A 20,269-nucleotide genomic window follows, 5' to 3' on the forward strand; every position below is an offset into this window, starting at 1 on the left:
ATTTTTTTTTCTTTTATTTTTGTGTAATTTATTTTTTTTGTTCCTAGGAATATTTTATAACATTAATAAATAAATATTACAGTTTTTTTAATGATTGACATTTAATTTTTAACATTTTGTTCCATATATTAAAAGAAAATTCGAATGCTTTCTGTCAAAAATATAATATAAGGAAATGTTTAATATTATACGAGAAATATATTACTACTAATAAAATAAATAAGTAAATTTACAATAATTATTTTTTTCCGTTAGCATATTAGCATTAATTGTAAATAATATATAATAAAGGTCGAAATATATAAAAAACGAAAATACTCGTAGCTATTGTTGCTCAAGGTCAGGTATACGAAAAGTGATCCGAGACCGAGCAAAATAATAAAAATATAGCTCTAACGTATAAAACTTTTAAGAAATATTCTTATTTCTAGAGCTAGAAAATTTAAAATATCTTTATTAATTGTAAAATAAAATAATTAAAAATATTACCAAAATATCCGCGTTATTATTGATAATTGTTATTTACTTATTTATTTTATTAGTAGTAATATATTTCTCGTATAATATTAAACATTTCCTTATATTATATTTTTGACAGAAAGCATTCGAATTTTCTTTTAATATATGGAACAAAATGTTAAAAATTAAATGTCAATCATTAAAAAAACTGTAATATTTATTTATTAATGTTATAAAATATTCCTAGGAACAAAAAGAAATAAATTACACAAAAATAAAAGAAAAAAAGAATAGTTACACACGGCGAGATTCGATCCAGGGATCTCGCGGTTACAAAAGAAGAACGCTACCAACCGAGCCACCGGGGCGTTTCGATAATGCTTCATCGCAACGTCTTAAGAAGTGCTGGCAAATCTTCAACATTTTTTTTCAGACGAATGCTTGAGAAGCGCATTCTCTCGCTTTAACAGAACTTGTTTCTAATTAGGTACTACACATAAAAAAATCCTCGTTTGAATCGGTGAGGGGCACGTCGTGCACTCCCCTTGTAAGTACCATTCTCCAGATCCGCTCTTAGCAGTAAGCTACAGAGAACAATCCGAGAATCCTTTCAAGCACAAGTACTGCGGACGAAAGGTGGAGCGAACTCCGTCTTAGACGAGCGATCTCGATTCCACAAGTACGCGTGCATCCGCCTATTCCTGCAGCTGGGCCATCACGGAAGGTGAAGCTCAGAGCCGCCCCGAGTCGAGAGATCTCGACCCAGCTGCAACGCGATTTCCATCCTTCGCGACGCGATCCTATCTCGCGCATTCTTGAACACCGAGCGCAAAAGCGCATCCGATTATCGCGGCTTCCGCCGCCGCGTATTTCAAACGCACCGAGCGCATAGCGCAGCCGTCTCGCGGCATCCGCCGCCGCCGTTAAATAAAGCCGCTAAATAGAGCCGGAAACGATTGTCATATCGCTGCAATTTCCCAACTCGAGTTATTATTTCCGCGAAAGCAACCGTCGATCACGCAAAGACCGGGGATTCTCGGAACGCCGGGATTCCTCGCGTAAAAAGTGCCGCAAAAACTCTTAAAGGCACACTGGCCTAGTTTCACGCGAAGATACATAAACACGTGCACATTAAAGCCCGTAGTTCGATATATCGAAACAGGGCATTTACGAAATACCTCGTCGCATTTCTGCGCTAACACTCGCACACACACGCACGCGCGCGCGCGCACACACACACACACACACACACATATACACTCTGTACATTACATACAATCAATAGACTTACATTTACACATACACCGCGCATTTTATTGCAAAAGAAACCCTTGCACCGGCGATCTATCCTGAGCGAAAAACGTCCATAAAATACGACCGTTACAAAAGTAATCGTTAATTCATGGCAAAAACGAATAAATAACTTAACAAAATAAGTACTTTTCGAAAAATTCCTATAGCTTAAGAAATTAGAAGTATAATATTTGCGACTGCTTTAAAACAGAGTGGCAAATTAATAAAATTGACCACCTTAAATTATGACAATTTTTATATACAATGTTATGTTTACGTTACGCTTTTCTATTTCTTTTTTGGACGAAATAGAATTTATATTCTTCTCATTACTGGAAGATATTTTCAGATTTGATTTCCACTCTCTCTTAAATTTAAATTATATTTACACTTTTTCGTTATAGATTTTGTTATTAATGTTTTATGCATTTTTTGCAACTTACCGATAGGCTCTGAGATGATAGAAATATTTGCAAGTGTAACTTCATCGACTTCTCGCTCATTTCTCACAGTATTATTAGAATGACTCCGGTCAGATTTGAAATTTAGTATATGATGATCACTTTTCTCGGACATTGAAATATCCTTCATAAAGTGTAACATATGAAAAGAATTAATACGAAATGAATATCATTGAGGTGATTGCTTAATAATACCGGTTTGATATATACCATTCCTATATGATATAAATTGAATGTGATATAGTTTTATTCATATCGTAAAATCTATTTTTTATTTTCTTTAAAGACATCTTATACATCAAATATAACTCATATCAAAAAGAAAATCAATCAATATAGGTTAACAAGAGTCAATGAGAATTCATAACAGCTTTTGGCAAATAGTGCAAGCGAAAGTGTAGCTCTTTGCAATTATTAAAACAATTTTGTCTAACAAATTGATTCTTTCTCATGATGGGTTAGTTAACTCTTCTCAATTTTACCGTAACTCAAATTACTTTTCAAAAATTTGCCGATATTACTAAAGTTAAATTTTATTAATGTTTGTACTTCAAGAATAAAAAGGTTAAAAATATTGTTTTTCTACAGTTATTAAATATTAGTCATAGAATTATATAAATTCTTTTATTTATTACCTTGTCAAGTTTTTTGCAAATGTTATATTGTTAACACAAACAAATCCGGGAAATAATAAATATAAACCGATAAAAATATGTGTATATAATTGTATATAAATGGATATATGTACAATGAAAATTAATATAAATTTTAGTGATTGCTATTGAATATATTGTCCATCGAAATATTAGCGTTAATAGATACAACTTGAGGAATGTTTGATGAATGGTTTTTTTATTAGACAGATTTCCTATCTCGATATTTAGTAGCTCTGTTCCGTTATATACAGGGTGTCCTATGGGATTGTGTTGAAACTGTCGAGGTACGCTCCTTCGTGACTTCCGATAGGGTCTTACAGTTAATGATCGAATATTTGAAGGTTCGCAATTTTATTTTGGCTGTGGTAGAAGCAAGTTCGAGCACGTCAAAATGAATAATTTAACTACAGAAGAAAAGGTTTACCTCATCGAGTGCTTCTTTTCTAGAGGAAAAATATATAGCAGTGCTTTTAAGGGGTTTTGTTCTAAGTACGGAACGCATAAAGTTACGAGGGAAACGACACTTAAGAGGTTAGAATTGATCATTTATTTAAATTTATGCGTTACATTACTTCATTTTTCGGCAATAAATCTCCATTAAAATCAATTTTTGTGTTGTTTTTGACAGAATTATCGATAATTTCATGCAATATAGAACAATTCAAGACCGTAGACATGATCTGCCAGGCCCGTCTGCATCTATTGCCGTAGAAAAATATATTGACAAGGTTAAAAATTATTTCGAACAAAATCCAAATGCATCCATTCGGAAAGGTGCTCAAGCGCTTAAAATATCGAAAACAACGTTGCACAGGATTTTAAAACATTTCCTGAATATGCATCCGTATAAAATAACCTCGCATCAATTGCTAACTGAACGCGCTATGGCAAAACGAGTCGAATTTTGTAAAACAATAAATGGAATGTTTGAGGATGGAGAACTTGATGAAAAATTAATAATTTATACGGACGAGGCACATTTCTGGCTCAATGGTTATGTGAGTAAGGAGAACTATCGATTTTGAGTCGGAAATCCCAACGTTTCTGTCGCTAAACCATTGCATCCCCACACAACATTATGTCGTCTTAAAGATGTCTTAAAGACGTCATGAAATTTCTAAAGACGTCTTAAGAAGTTATCAGAATTACATCTTTATGACGTCTTTATGACGTCTTATGTCCCGATTTAAGATATCTGTCGGGCATTGTTTTAAGACGTCTCACTCAAGACGTCCCAATCAAGATATAATTAAATGTCTCACTCAGGATGTTATAAAGACGTCTCAGACATTTCAATTAAGACGACTTTTAGACGTGCGTAATTCGGTCGGTAAAATAGCTGCATTGATTTATTGATTTATTCTATAATAAATAACAAAGCTCATCTTAAGTTCATAACTCATCTTCATTTCTTTATTATATTTTGAATATTTATACATATTTTTATGAACACTATATGCTCCTAATAAATAATTTACGATTACTTTTTAAATTATATCTTATATGATATAGAGAGGAGAATATTACATGAGAATTATGTATTAAATAAAATACGAATTTAAATGAAGTAATAAAGAATAGAATATGAATGTAAATATATCATAATAAAGAAATACATAACAATATACTTTAATTTCTAATAGAAATAAACTATTTAATATTTTTCAAAATGTTTGTGATAAATAAAAAATGATTTTTACTCTATTCATTTATGTGTATAGCATATATATGCTGTGTATATACATACATACTATAATACAAGATTGAAATCTTATGATCTGTACAATCTAAATCATATTATTTTAGTCATTTTTATCAAGGACCTATAGCTTACTATTCTGCTGAATTTACTTCCAAAATTGAACAATTGCTAGCTTAAATCTAATTAAATTAAACTCTAGTCTAGCTAAAATGATTTAGCTTAAAAGAAAATGGATAGAATTTTTTCTTACAGGATTTCTCTGAGAGCAAAAATTGCAGATCCATAATTTTGCACGATAGTCTACTTGATATAATGGATTTAAAATAGCTCTGCATGTAAATCTTGTACATAAAACTAGATCATATTGAATTGGCGGAAGATCTACTCGTTCCTTAATTGGTTGATACAAAGTTTTCAATGGTACAACTAGTCTAGTAGCATCAATACGCGATGATGACCAAGCATTCCATTGCGCACATCGTCACAATCTTCATTTTGTTGAATAAAATCTTCATATGTCATAGTGCTGTAAAAAAATATACAAAAGATAATTAATATATTTTTTTTTACAATATAGAATTTAATTTTTTACACACACACATACACACACACACAAAATTAAATATATAAGTGAAATATGATTTATATATATAATTTTATATAATCATACATAATAATATTCGAAAAATGATGTGATATGATCATATCTTTATTATCATATTCGACTAGATCTATTTATATATGAAAATAGATGATCAAATATTATTATATAAAGATGTGATCATGTCACGCCATTCTTCGGATATGATTATATAAAATTATATATGTTATCAAATCTTCATATCTAATAATTATGTATATTTACATCTGACTATATTATACCCATTTTTTTCTTGGATAGTGATAATAATTCTAATAATAATTCTACTTATTTAATTGTAATTATTTTATCGTTAATAAGAACAGTAAATTAAGTAATAGTATTTAACTTTGATAGAATATCTAAGCAAGAAAAAGAAGAATGCGTTAACGCCTCCTTGTAATTACGTACCATCTAATAATGTCAGCAATCTTCGAAACAAAGGATTTAATGGTATTTATGGTTTCAGTTTTTCTTCACGGGAAAAAAATTTGTCCTAAATGGATTTTGTCAATATCTGATCATGTCTTGCCAAATAGAGTCATATATGATATATGGTTATCATATATGACTGTATTTGATAATATATATATATCATATATACGACTATATTTGGCAAGACATGATCAGATATTGACAAAATCCATATATGACGAATTTTTTTTTCCCGAAAGTAGTAAAGTTAAGTTAACTGTATTCTATGGCTATGGTCAGGAAGATGTTATGAATGCTTCGAAAAATCATTCATATATCTTTATTTTCGTGGAATGTAGAACAAAAATAGAATAATGTTCCGAAGCATATCTAACGTTTCCCCGACCGCAGTCAAAGTTTAATAACATTAATAATATTTTGTAGGATCTACAGAAGAAACGAACCTCGTGCAAACGCCTTCTTGCAGTGGCGCACAAGTATCCGGAAATGTTACCAATCTTAGTAACTTGAATGGTACGCATAATTATAGGATATACAGGGTGAGCCATTTTAATTAACGCACGCAATTATTTCGGAAACAAAGCATTTTAGAGAAAAATATTTCAGACAAAAGTTTTATGGTTTCGAGGGGGCCATAAGATGGTATCATTGGTTTGACCCTGAAGAGTTATTTGAAGGTCACATGAAGGTCACCTTCAATTTCTTAAATGGAACCTACTATTTGTCATTGCATATTCTTGTAGCTTATCTCGAGAGCTTTCCAAAACACTATAATTATGTACTTTTTTGTTAAGTACTTTTTGAGTTATGAGGCTTGAAATAATTTCTTAATTTTACATAAACCGTAAAATATCTTGTAAAATATTCATTTTTCGATTATCTTACCTTAATACTTTTATGTACAAAATAATGAGAGGAATCAATTGGTGTAAAGAAAACACATAGTTGTTTTTAAGAAAAAATATGGAATTGTTAATTGCAAATTACATATTTTTTCTTCAAAACAACTATGTGTCTTTTTTTACACCAGTTGATTCCTCTCATTATTTTGTACGTAAAAGTATTAAGGTAAGATAATCGAAAAATGAATATTTTACAAGATATTTTACGGTTTATGTAAAATTAAGAAATTATTTCAAGCCTCATAACTCAAAAAGTACTTAACGAAAAGGTACTTAATTATAGTGTTTTGGAAAGCTATCGAGATAAGCTACGAGAATATGCAATGACAAATAGTAGGTTCCATTTAAGAAATTGAAGGTGACCTTCATGTGACCTTCAAATAACTCTTCAAGGTCAAACCGATGATACCATCTTATGGCCCCCTCGAAACCAAACAACTTTTGTCTGAAACATTTTTCTCTAAAATGCTTTGTTTCCGAAATAATTGCGTGCGTTAATTAAAATGGCTCACCCTGTATATGGATTATCTATGTGTGTGTGTGTGTGTGTGTATAAGTTGGGAAATGTGTGTGTGTGTGTGTGTATATATATATATATATATATATATATATCACACACACACACACACACATTTCCAAACTTACTGCAACGATAACAATGAACTTTATGTGATGACACTTGCTGCGAAGTATTACTTAAAGCTAAAATGAAATCCTATATAAATTATATTTTATATTTTGCAGAATATATGAGGAAGAAAAGTGTGCGTCTTACTTCTTGTGTGCAAGTACCCAGAAATAGCAGCCAATTTAATAAAGGTAAGCAAAATAATGGTATGTTTTTTTACTTTTCAGGAAAAAAAGAAGCTTATATAAAGAAGTGATTAAATACTTTGTGAAGTTCAATTAATGATTTGTTGTTAATAAATTGTATTTATTTATTTCTTATCTAATTAAACTATTCATGAAGTATATAGCCACTTGTTTATAAGCAAACTCTTATAGCAATATTTAAATTAGATTATGTTTATTAAAAAATTATCTTTTTAAAAAAGGGTGCTAAGTCCACATCAAAAACTGTTACATATACTTAAAAAATTTTCAAATTATTTTAATTTTGTGTAAAATATATTCTAGAAAAAATAATATAAAAAATTGCGTTAAATGAAAATTATATAAAATAGTTTACAATGAATGAAATTTAATAACACTGTGATGAACAGTATAACTAACAAAATGAACTCACAGACTTTATATTTACAGATGTTGACATTACTGATGAGGAATGGTTGAACGAAAGTTTAGTAGGTGATTACGTGTCTTGCGATAATGCTAATGTGCGTGATGATGGTAATGGGCTTAATAATGACAATGTGCCTGATGATAATAATGATGATGATGATGATATTGGTGACAATATGATTAGCCCTAATAATGTGCTTGACGGTGATGACATGACAACTTTCAATGCCAAAGGCAATCATTTGGAAAAATGCTGTGGTATGTATTAAACTTTATTCTTTATTCTTCCTTCTTAATTATATCGTTATATTGTACTTATAATAGCAATATGTTATATGTACTTAATTTCGTATGTATGTACTTGTGTAAAATAACTAAATAGATAATTTTAATGATACTTATAAAGAGAAATAAATATTTTTCTTTTTTATCTTATACAGATGCGTGTCGTACCGAACAAAAAATTATTAAAAATCTCATACAAAAGAATACGAGACAGTTGGAGATAATAATAAATTTAATAAATAACGCAGGACCAGCTAATACAATATATAATAATGACGAAGTCCAATTATTGCCGGAATTTCCGCTATCAACAGTTGACGAATTTTTCAAATTTGACACGGATCTCCAAAAGGACAGAGAGATTCGGAAACAATTAGTGAGTACTTTTCTGTTTTTGCGTCCATTTCTTTTTTCTTCTTCTCTCCATTTTTAAATGTGAAATAAATGTATATTTCCATAATTCAATCAACAACAAAAATTCTTTTGTAGAGATAAAAGTAGAAGACAAAATCTAGATATTGAATATACTGGGTGTCACACTAATTAATTCCTCTCATTATTTTGTACATAAAAGTATTAAGATAAAATAATTGGTGTAAAAAAAACACATAGTTGTTTCGAAAAAAAAAATGTAATTTGCAATTAACAATTACAATTTTTTCTTAAAAATAACTATGTTTTCTTTACACCAATTGATTCCTCTCATTATTTTGTACATAAAAGTATTAAGGTGAAGTAATCGAAAAATGAATATTTTACAATTACCTCACCTTAATACTTTTATGTACAAAATAAGATATTTTACGGTTTATATAAAATTAAGAAACAATTTCAAGCCTCATAACTCTGCAAGTACTTAATGAAAACTAACTTAATTATAGTGTTTTGGAAAGCTCTCGAGATAAGCTACAAGAATAATAACGCAATGAAAAATAAATGGTTCCATTTAAGAAATTGAAGGTGACCTTCACATGATTTTGACAACGCTATTCAAGGTCGTGCTAATATTACTGTGCATTATTTGAAACCCTATAACTTTTATAGGAAACATTTTTGTCTGCCGTTCTCGGTTTTCGAGATATTCGGCTGATACGGGTGGTCTGACACACCCCGTATATATATATATATATATATATATATATATATTTATTTATTTATTTATTTATTTATTTATTTATTTATTTATTTATTTATTTATTCATATAATAAAAACAATTTTGAAAAATAAAATAATGAAAATAATAGGCTCAACATAATAATAAATTACTAAGGGGTAAAAAGGCAAATAAAAATCAAAAGACACGCGGTTATTAGTGCGCAAATTTAGATATATAGTATAAAATATTTACTTAAATTTACTTAAAGCGTAATATATAACATTCTTTTAAATTTTATTACAATTTTTGCTGCCTTTTGTCGCTTAGTAATTTTGAAAGAAGCTCTTAAAATATATTAAATTCATGTTTCCTTTTTCTTCAAGCGGCTTAAATTGAAAATATTATTAAACATTTTTGTAACATTCTGTTATAGAAAAGGAAAATTGCAAAAATTGGAGGAAACACTTTCGTTCACAAGACAAGGAATATTATAAAATACACATTATCGGATGAATTGTGCCGCAAATTATCATGGACAGGCCAAAAAGGATCAACGGCAATTAAGGACACAAGTTTTGTCACAGTTATTATGGGTAATTATTATTTCTTTAAGATATATTTTTATTTCTCCTTTTTATGTAATATTGTTTAAAAATAGTTGCACCTTTAATGTATTCGAACATCAGTATTCGAGATAGTATCTAACATATGCTTAGATGTAACGTGCACTTTTAACTTTAAATTTTTCTTCAGAATTATTAATAAGATCTTACTTCAAATTTCGTTCAAATATTCTTCTACACTTTATACTCTTTCCAATTTTTTACGGATCAAAATTTTTATATTCTTTCCAAAAGTTGCAAACGTTTATAGCTATACTTTACTTCATGACTACCCTATTCTAACTATTGGAATTAAAGCACAAAATATTTTAATAATTATGTAACAAATCGTTTTTCAGCATACGTTTCGGACGACGAAAAAAGTAATATGCACGATATTAAAAAGACCATCCAAGAATGGTTACGACATGCGGGAGATCGCCTCAACTATTTAAGGAACAAGGAGAAAAAGGTTGGTAAATTATTGAAAATTCCATACGATATTATTTAAAAAACAATAGGGCTGTATAATGTTGCTGCATAACATTTTTAGTGTTGAAAATGAGAAAACATTGAAATTAATATATGTTTTTTAATATATGTAAATGTATATCTTAAATCATATTTCACTTATCTATTTATCTTTTGTATATTTTTTTACAGCACTATGACATATGAAGATTTTATTCAACAAAATGAAGATTGTGACGATGTGCGCAATGGAATGCTTGGTCATCATCGCGTATTGATGCTACTAGACTAGTTGTACCATTGAAAACTTTGTATCAACCAATTAAGGAACGAGTAGATCTTCCGCCAATTCAATATGATCCAGTTTTATGTACAAGATTCAAGCCTACGGCACACGGTACAATTTTTCGTACTGGATTTGATAAGATTTAGTAAAATATTAGAAATGCTGCATTCTGATTGGTGCATTTTTAGTATTTTACTAAATCTTATCAAATCCAGTACGAAAAATCGTACCGTGTGCCGTCGGCTTAACATGCAGAGCTATTTTAAATCCATTATATCAAGTAGACTATCGTGCAAAATTATGGATCTGCAATTTTTGCTCTCAGAGAAATCCTGTAAGAAAAAATTCTATCCATTTTCTTTTAAGCTAAATCATTTTAGCTAGACTAGAGTTTAACTTAATTAGATTTAAGCTAGCAATTATTCAATTTTGGAAGTAAATTCAGCAGAATAGTAAGCTATAGGTCCTTGATAAAAATGACTAAAATAATATGATTTAGATTGTACAGATCATAAGATTTCAATCTTGTATTATAGTATGTATGTATATACACAGCATATATATGCTATCCACATAAATGAATAGAGTAAAAATCATTTTTTATTTATCACAAACATTTTGAAAAATATTAAAGTAGTTTATTTCTATTAGAAATTAAAGTATATTTTTATGTATTTCTTTATTATGATATATTTACATTCATATTCTATTCTTTATTACTTCATTTAAATTCGTATTTTATTTAATACATAATTCTCTTGTAATATTCTCCTCTCTATATCATATAAGATATAATTTAAAAAGTAATCGTAAATTATTTATTAGGAGCATATAGTGTTCATAAAAATATGTATAAATATTCAAAATATAATAAAGAAATGAACTTAAGATGAGTTTTATTATTTATTATAGAATAAATCAATAAATCAATGCAGCTATTTTACCGACCGAATTACGCACGTCTAAAAGTCGTCTTAATTGAAATGTCTGAGACGTCTTTATAACATCCTGAGTGAGACATTTAATTATGTCTTGATTGGGACGTCTTGAGTGAGACGTCTTAAAACAATGCCCGACAGATATCTTAAATCGGGACATAAGACGTCTTAAAGACGTCATAAAGATGTAATTCTGATAACTTCTTAAGACGTCTTTAGAAATTTCATGACGTCTTTAAGACTTCTTTAAGACGACATAATGTTGTGTGGGTTGTTAACTCTAAAATTATGTTCAATAACAAACTAGAGTAGAAATATAAAAAAATTTAGTTTCAATATATTTAATGTTATATTTATTTTTAAAAGAGTTATATATGTTGCGTATCAAATATGTAGTGTTCACGTGACATCTCCTGGAAATGGTCTATAATTGTCTTTCTTCTAAGATCGTTTTAGTAAATAAAATTCAATTTATTGAATTTTATATAATTTATCTTTTCTGTTTTCTATCGAGAATAATATTCACGAGAAAATATCCTACACACGTATATTACACAAACTTATTTCATTAATAGCTCTCATTAATAGCATCTCATTAATATTGATATTTATAATATATACTTGAATGTGGAAAAGAAATCGCGCAGCTAACAAAGTATATTTTAATTACGTCTATATGCGGGATGTTATTTCTGAGCTATAAATTGTGGATGTAGCACGGACATGAACCAAAACCGACTGTTTTATCGGCACCTAAAAGTGGATGTGGCCATGTAGTTCCAGGCGGCGTAAAATGGATGCACGCGCCGCTAGTGTACGACGTAGAAAAAGCGTCCCATGAAAAATGGCAGCGTGGCCCCTCTCAGGCTTCTCTCTGCTAAAAAGAACGTTTCAGTGTACACTTTCTGAACTAGTGCAGCCAGTTCAGCTAAAAAGAACAAACCTATACAGTAAACAGCAGCTACACATATCGCCACTCGTATTGTTTCGCAAACGCAAGCGCAGCCATCGTATTACATCGATTCAACGATACGCAAGAAAATATCTGTCTGATTTTAGATTCACGTGCTCGAAACATCCAAGATAGTGAAGCTTCTCATATCTCTGCCTTTCGTTCGCACTGAATTTCGCCGATCATGAGTAGCGTACGTTGTTGCTTGATTAGTGCAGGTCGTTTAATATCTTCTAACCATGTTAACAATCATGGTGAGTATCGCTGTAAATAGTTTCTATATATGTATATCTTAGACTATAGATAGATGGTGAACGCTATTATTTACAAAAGTGACCTAATGTGGGATTATTTGCTGCACAGTACATAAAATTGTGAGAATCGTTGTGGCCAGTAGAGCTTTGACAGTTAGCGGCAGCTTAGCAAAAGCTCCAACCGAACCTACGCCACCTTCCAAAGATACTACCACGTCCAGTGGGTCTACTGGTAATGGCACTGGTGGTGGAAAGAAGAACACGCTGACCTGTCCAAAATGTGGGGATCCTTGCACACATGTAGAAACATTTGTATGTAAGTGAAATATTGCCACAATGATGGATGAAAGAGATAATTATAGTATAGTGATCAGATTGTCAAAGTTGTAAATTCTTATACCTTAGTTTATATATTAAGGTTTGTACACTTACTTTTGCAATATTAATATTATGTTCTAACACAGCGTTAAACCATTTTTGCGAATAATACAGCATCTACAAGATTTGTCAAATGCGAGAAGTGTCATCATTTCTTCGTTGTGCTATCAGAGATTGACTCAAAAAGAAGTTTGAAGGAAGCACTAAGACCGGAAGATGGTAAGCAAGGATTTTACAGAAAACCACCTCCACCACCAAAAAAGGTAATTGATTATAATTCTGATTATTTAATTTAAAATTATATTTTAAAGATAAAACAAAGCACTTGGCATATTTTAAATATATTTAGCTGGTTAAGAAAGAATATTTTCAGTAATGCAAAACATATATTTTCAGATATTCGAATATCTGAACAGACATGTTGTGGGTCAAGAATATGCTAAAAAAGTGCTGAGTGTCGCTGTTTATAATCACTACAAACGAATCTACAACAATCTGCCAGTACAAACTTCGCAAACGCAAACCAATATTAATCCAATTAGCATGCAAGAAACGAATCATCCCTTCACTCATAGAGGTCCTAAGCCACGTAAATAGCAATGTCCCTGATAATGCTATAAAGTTTTCCAATATTATGAAACTTATATTATATATTATATTAACTTGTATTATAATTAGAATTTATTTCATATTATTGTGAGAAATCGAAATAATTTAAAAGATTATTTTAATTCACTAATAACTTCTTGTAAAGCTTGATGAAATAGATCCTTATCTGAAATAGTATTATTCTCCCAACTTGTGCTCTCTGATTAAAAAATAATATACTACAATACAACCATAATATAATATATGATTATCATACATTTTTCTTTGTGTCTTTAGATTTGCTACATATATCGGGTATTGGAAATCCATTTCCGGGAGTCGGATTTCAACACACAGTCAATCCTGGAGGCGAACAGAAAACGAGCAGTCAATCTGCACCTGGATCGGCTATATTAGATAGCAAGCAGCATCAACTGAAATTGGAAAAAAGTAACATATTGTTGCTTGGTCCTACGGGCTCTGGTAAAACGTTACTCGCGCAGACAATAGCGCAATGTTTGGATGTTCCGTTCGCCATCTGTGATTGTACCACTCTCACGCAAGCAGGCTATGTTGGCGAGGACATTGAAAGCGTTATAGCTAAGCTTCTTCAGGATGCTAATTATGTAGTAGATCGTGCTCAAATGGGCATAGTCTTCTTAGACGAGGTTGACAAGATCGGAGCTATACCTGGAATCCATCAGTTGCGAGATGTGGGCGGCGAGGGTGTGCAGCAGGGAATGCTGAAGATGTTGGAAGGAACAATCGTAAATGTACCAGAAAGGAATAGCTCGAGAAAATTGCGCGGAGAAATGTTGCAAGTGGACACGACGAATATTCTTTTCGTCGCATCGGGCGCTTACAGCGGCTTGGACAGGCTGATCGCGCGACGCAAATCAGAAAAATATCTCGGATTTGGCGCGACGCCTGCGGCCGAGAGCCCGGGCAGGAGAGCGGCGACTTTGGCTGATGTTGCGAATATGTCACCTTCTACCGAGAGGGACAATAAGGAGAAGGACATGTTGCTGCAACAGGTCGAAGCTAGAGATCTCATCGATTTCGGCATGATACCTGAATTTGTTGGTAGATTTCCCGTACTCGTACCTTTTCATACCCTCGACAGAGACATGCTAGCGAGAATTCTCACCGAACCGAAGAATGCTATCGTTCCTCAATATCAGATGTTGTTTTCAATGGACAAGGTATATTTGAATAATCATTTGTCCAATTAAATATGTCTTTAAATTACAGATTAGTAATTATAAATTATATATTTATTTTCTTGTCCTGTACAACACACAGGTGGAGTTAACGTTTGACGTGGATGCATTAAATGCAATCGCATCTCTGGCAATGGAAAGAAAAACAGGTGCGCGAGGTTTACGAGCGATAATGGAATCTTTACTTTTAGAACCTATGTTTGAAGTACCGGGAAGTGGTATAGTGTCCGTTCATATCACAGAACAGTGCGTGAAAAGCTGCGAAAAGCCGCAATATGTGAGACGAGACGATAGCAATGAGGATGATGTTCAGCAAGCGCAGCATGTACATAATTAACAAATAATTAAAGAATGCGACACTTTGGTATAACTATTTTTTTCTAATAGAAAGATATTTAGTTAGAAGAATGTTTTGACATTTGATAAGTTGGTCTATTTTAATTTTATTTAAAAAAATATATAGACTCTATTAACAATACAAACAGTTCATAAAAATCTTTCAAACTATCCTGTATATTTATATAAGATTTTATTGTGCAAAGTTTTAATTATTTCTTTGCTAGTGAATTTCTATCGATGTTGGACATTATATTTGTTATAATGTTGAACATATTTCCTGCAAATAATTATATACATATGTATATAAAATTTTATATATTATATATGCATATGTATATAATATATATATATATATATATATATATATATACAGGGTGACCCATTTTAACTTAGGCAGCCAAATAACTCGAAAAATAAGCAAGATAGAGAAAAATGTTTTAGACAAAAGTTGTATGGTTTCGAGGGGGCCATAAGATGGTATCATTGGTTTGACCTTGAAGAGTCATTTGAAGGTCACGTGAAGGTCACTTCAATTTTTTTAAATGGAACATCCTATATATTTTTGTACATTCTTGTAGCTCATCTCGAGAGCTTTCCAAAACACTATAATTAAGTACATTTTCGTTAAGTACTTTTTGAGTTATGAGGCTTGAAATAATTTCTTAATTTTACATAAACCGTAAAATATCTTGTAAAATATTCATTTTTCGATTACCTTACCTTAATAGTTTTATGTACAAAATAATGAGAGGAATCAATTGGTGTAAAGAAAACACATAGTTGTTTCGAAGAAAAAATATGTAATTTGCAATTAACAATTCCATATTTTTTCTTAAAAACAACTATGTGTTTTCTTTACACCAATTGATTCCTCTCATTATTTTGTACATAAAAGTATTAAGGTAAGATAATCGAAAAATGAATATTTTACAAGATATTTTACGGTTTATGTAAAATTAAGAAATGATTTCAAGCCTTATAACTCAAAAAGTACTTGAAAAATATTTTATTATAGTGATTTGGAAAGTCCTCGAGATAAGCTACAAGAATATGTAATAAAAAATAGAGGGTTCCATTTAAGAAATTGACGGTGACCATCACGTGACCTTCAAATGACTCTCCAAGGTCAAAACATTGCCACCATCTTATGGCCCCCTTCAAGCTACACAACTTTTGTCTGAAACATTTCTTTCTAAAGTGCATAGTTTATGAAATATTCGACCGTATCGGGACTTTTGGGACACCCTGTATATATATATATTATCTGTGCATGTGCATGCACATTTATTGGCAGTCATTTTATGACAAAAATACAGCTGTTATGGAACCATACCAATATTAAAAATAGACACGAATACTGATATTATTTAAAATGATTATTTAATGTAAGAAAAGTTATTAAAAATCATATCTATTTTGTATTTTTGTTTATATTTGGAATTTGCATTTTTTTATAATAAATGCTTTCTTTAAAAAAAGTGTCGCATAAGTAGAAAATTAATAGAGTAAAGAGAATATGTAAATTTAATTTAACAATGGAAAAATATAAGTATATTTTGTATCGTATTATTCATTCATATTGCAGGCAAGATCGAAAAACCACACATACTAGCATTCCACATCCAATCAAGCTTTGCATCGTGTATGCATTTATTGGTGATAAATTGAAAACAAAAACGGCATAAATTTGCCATAAATTTAATGATATATTATTAAAAAAATAATATTTTAATATGTATATTCACAAAATAATGTCATCAAAATCGATTTGACAACTTAAATATATATATATATATATATATATATATATATATATATATATATATATATATATATACAGGGTGGACCATTTTAACCTTTAATGGAGAATAACTCGAAAACCAAGCCCGGGAGAGAAAAATGTTTTAGACAAAAGTTGTATGGTTTCGAGGGGGCCATAAGATGGTATCATTGGTTTGACCTTGAAGAGTCATTTGAAGGTCACGTGAAGGTCACTTCAATTTTTTTAAATGGAACATCCTATATATTTTTGTACATTCTTGTAGCTCATCTCGAGAGCTTTCCAAAACACTATAATTAAGTACATTTTCGTTAAGTACTTTTTGAGTTATGAGGCTTGAAATAATTTCTTAATTTTACATAAACCGTAAAATATCTTGTAAAATATTCATTTTTCGATTACCTTACCTTAATAGTTTTATGTACAAAATAATGAGAGGAATCAATTGGTGTAAAGAAAACACATAGTTGTTTCGAAGAAAAAATATGTAATTTGCAATTAACAATTCCATATTTTTTCTTAAAAACAACTATGTGTTTTCTTTACACCAATTGATTCCTCTCATTATTTTGTACATAAAAGTATTAAGGTAAGATAATCGAAAAATGAATATTTTACAAGATATTTTACGGTTTATGTAAAATTAAGAAATTATTTCAAGCATCATAACTCAAAAAGTACTTAATGGAAAGGTACTTAATTATAGTGTTTTGGAAAGCTCTCGAAATAAGCTACAAGAATGTACAAAAATACATAGGGTATTCCATTTAAAAAAATTGAAGTGACCTTCACGTGACCTTCAAATGACTCTTCAAGGTCAAACCAATGATACCATCTTATGGCCCCCTCGAAACCATACAACTTTTGTCTAAAACATTTTTCTCTATCTTGCTTATTTTTCGAGTTATTTGGCTGCCTAAGTTAAAATGGATCACCCTGTATACAGGGTGTCCCAAAAGTCCCGATACGATCGAATATTTCATAAACTATGCACTTTAGAAAGAAATGTTTCAGACAAAAGTTGTGTAGCTTGAAGGGGGCCATAAGATGGTGGCAATGATTTGACCTTGGAGAGTCATTTGAAGGTCACGTGATGGTCACCGTCAATTTCTTAAATGGAACCCTCTATTTTTTATTACATATTCTTGTAGCTTATCTCGAGGACTTTCCAAAACACTATAATAAAATATTTTTCCCTCAAGTACTTTTTGAGTTATAAGGCTTGAAATCATTTCTTAATTTTACATAAACCGTAAAATATCTTGTAAAATATTCATTTTTCGATTATCTTACCTCAATACTTTTACGTACAAAATAATGAGAGGAATCAATTGGTGTAAAGAAAACACAGTTGTTTTGAAGAAAAAATATGGAATTTGCAATTAACAATTCCATATTTTTTCTTCAAAACAACTATGTGTTTTCTTTACACCAATTGATTCCTCTCATTATTTTGTACGTAAAAGTATTGAGGTAAGATAATCGAAAAATGAATATTTTACAAGATATTTTACGGTTTATGTAAAATTAAGAAATGATTTCAAGCCTTATAACTCAAAAAGTACTTGAAAAATATTTTATTATAGTGATTTGGAAAGTCCTCGAGATAAGCTACAAGAATATGTAATAAAAAATAGAGGGTTCCATTTAAGAAATTGACGGTGACCATCACGTGACCTTCAAATGACTCTCCAAGGTCAAAACATTGCCACCATCTTATGGCCCCCTTCAAGCTACACAACTTTTGTCTGAAACATTTCTTTCTAAAGTGCATAGTTTATGAAATATTCGACCGTATCGGGACTTTTGGGACACCCTGTATATATATATATTATCTGTGCATGTGCATGCACATTTATTGGCAGTCATTTTATGACAAAAATACAGCTGTTATGGAACCATACCAATATTAAAAATAGACACGAATACTGATATTATTTAAAATGATTATTTAATGTAAGAAAAGTTATTAAAAATCATATCTATTTTGTATTTTTGTTTATATTTGGAATTTGCATTTTTTTATAATAAATGCTTTCTTTAAAAAAAGTGTCGCATAAGTAGAAAATTAATAGAGTAAAGAGAATATGTAAATTTAATTTAACAATGGAAAAATATAAGTATATTTTGTATCGTATTATTCATTCATATTGCAGGCAAGATCGAAAAACCACACATACTAGCATTCCACATCCAATCAAGCTTTGCATCGTGTATGCATTTATTGGTGATAAATTGAAAACAAAAACGGCATAAATTTGCCATAAATTTAATGATATATTATTAAAAAAATAATATTTTAATATGTATATTCACAAAATAATGTCATCAAAATCGATTTGACAACTTAAATATATATATATATATATATATATATATATATATATATATATACAGGGTGGACCATTTTAACCTTTAATGGAGAATAACTCGAAAACCAAGCCCGGGAGAGAAAAATGTTTCAGACAAAAGTTGTTTGGTTTCGAGGGGGCCATAAAATGGTATCATTGGTTTGACCTTGAAGAGTTATTTGAAGGTCACATGAAGGTCACCTTTAATTTCTTAAATGGAACCTACAATTTGTCATTGTATATTCTTGTAGCTTATCTCGAGAGCTTTCCAAAACACTATAATTAAGTACCTTTTCGTTAAGTACTTTTTGAGTTATGAGGCTTGAAATAATTTCTTAATTTTACATAAACCGTAAAATATCTTGTAAAATATTCATTTTTCGATTATCTTACCTTAATACTTTTACGTACAAAATAATGAGAGGAATCAACTGGTGTAAAGAAAACACATAGTTGTTTTGAAGAAAAAATATGTAATTTGCAATTAACAATTCCATATTTTTTCTTAAAAACAACTATGTGTTTTCTTTACACCAATTGATTCCTCTCATTATTTTGTACATAAAAGTATTAAGGTAAGATAATCGAAAAATGAATATTTTACAAGATATTTTGCGGTTTATGTAAAATTAGGAAATTACTTCAAGCCTCATAACTCAAAAAGTACTTAACGAAAAGGTACTTAATTATAGTGTTTTGGAAAGCTCTCGAGATAAGCTACAAGAATATGCAATGACAAATAGTAGGTTCCATTTAAGAAATTGAAGGTGACCTTCATGTGACCTTCAAATAACTCTTCAAGGTCAAACCAATGATACCATCTTATGGCCCCCTCGAAACCAAACAACTTTTGTCTGAAACATTTTTCTCTCCCGGGCTTGGTTTTCGAGTTATTCTCCATTAAATGTTAAAATGGTCCACCCTGTATAGGGTGTCCA

At 30.3% G+C, this 20,269-nt stretch overlaps 2 protein-coding genes across 3 annotated transcripts; both read left to right on the forward strand.

Annotated features, from left to right (window-relative positions):
• Nucleotides 1-5,537: 5,537 nt before the first annotated feature.
• On the forward strand, nucleotides 5,538-11,419 carry LOC145959757 (uncharacterized). Its single transcript, XM_083078910.1, has 8 exons — nucleotides 5,538-5,664; nucleotides 6,070-6,159; nucleotides 7,293-7,367; nucleotides 7,812-8,048; nucleotides 8,231-8,451; nucleotides 9,606-9,765; nucleotides 10,134-10,246; nucleotides 10,438-11,419. The coding sequence occupies exons 3-8, from the start codon at nucleotides 7,298-7,300 to the stop codon at nucleotides 10,450-10,452; spliced, it is 816 nt and encodes a 271-aa protein (XP_082935036.1). The 5' UTR covers nucleotides 5,538-5,664; nucleotides 6,070-6,159; nucleotides 7,293-7,297; the 3' UTR covers nucleotides 10,453-11,419.
• A 939-nt stretch (nucleotides 11,420-12,358) lies between these two features.
• LOC145959748 (ATP-dependent clpX-like chaperone, mitochondrial) lies at nucleotides 12,359-17,004 on the forward strand. 2 transcript variants are annotated; one of them, XM_083078889.1, is made up of 7 exons: nucleotides 12,359-12,675; nucleotides 12,785-12,991; nucleotides 13,168-13,316; nucleotides 13,450-13,642; nucleotides 13,939-14,843; nucleotides 14,944-15,186; nucleotides 16,786-17,004. In XM_083078889.1, exons 1-7 carry the CDS (start codon nucleotides 12,606-12,608, stop codon nucleotides 16,810-16,812), a joined length of 1,794 nt encoding a protein of 597 aa, XP_082935015.1. In that variant the 5' UTR covers nucleotides 12,359-12,605; the 3' UTR covers nucleotides 16,813-17,004. The 2 variants fall into 2 exon arrangements, with proteins under 2 accessions (XP_082935015.1, XP_082935016.1); XM_083078890.1 differs by having other exon boundaries at nucleotides 12,374-12,675; nucleotides 13,450-13,630; nucleotides 16,786-17,000.
• Nucleotides 17,005-20,269: the final 3,265 nt, after the last annotated feature.

This window comes from Camponotus vicinus, unplaced genomic scaffold, assembly GCF_025532165.1.
Source record: "Camponotus vicinus isolate PSW18456_S1 unplaced genomic scaffold, iyCamVici1.0 SCAF_1, whole genome shotgun sequence".
Taxonomy (NCBI): domain Eukaryota; kingdom Metazoa; phylum Arthropoda; class Insecta; order Hymenoptera; family Formicidae; genus Camponotus; species Camponotus vicinus.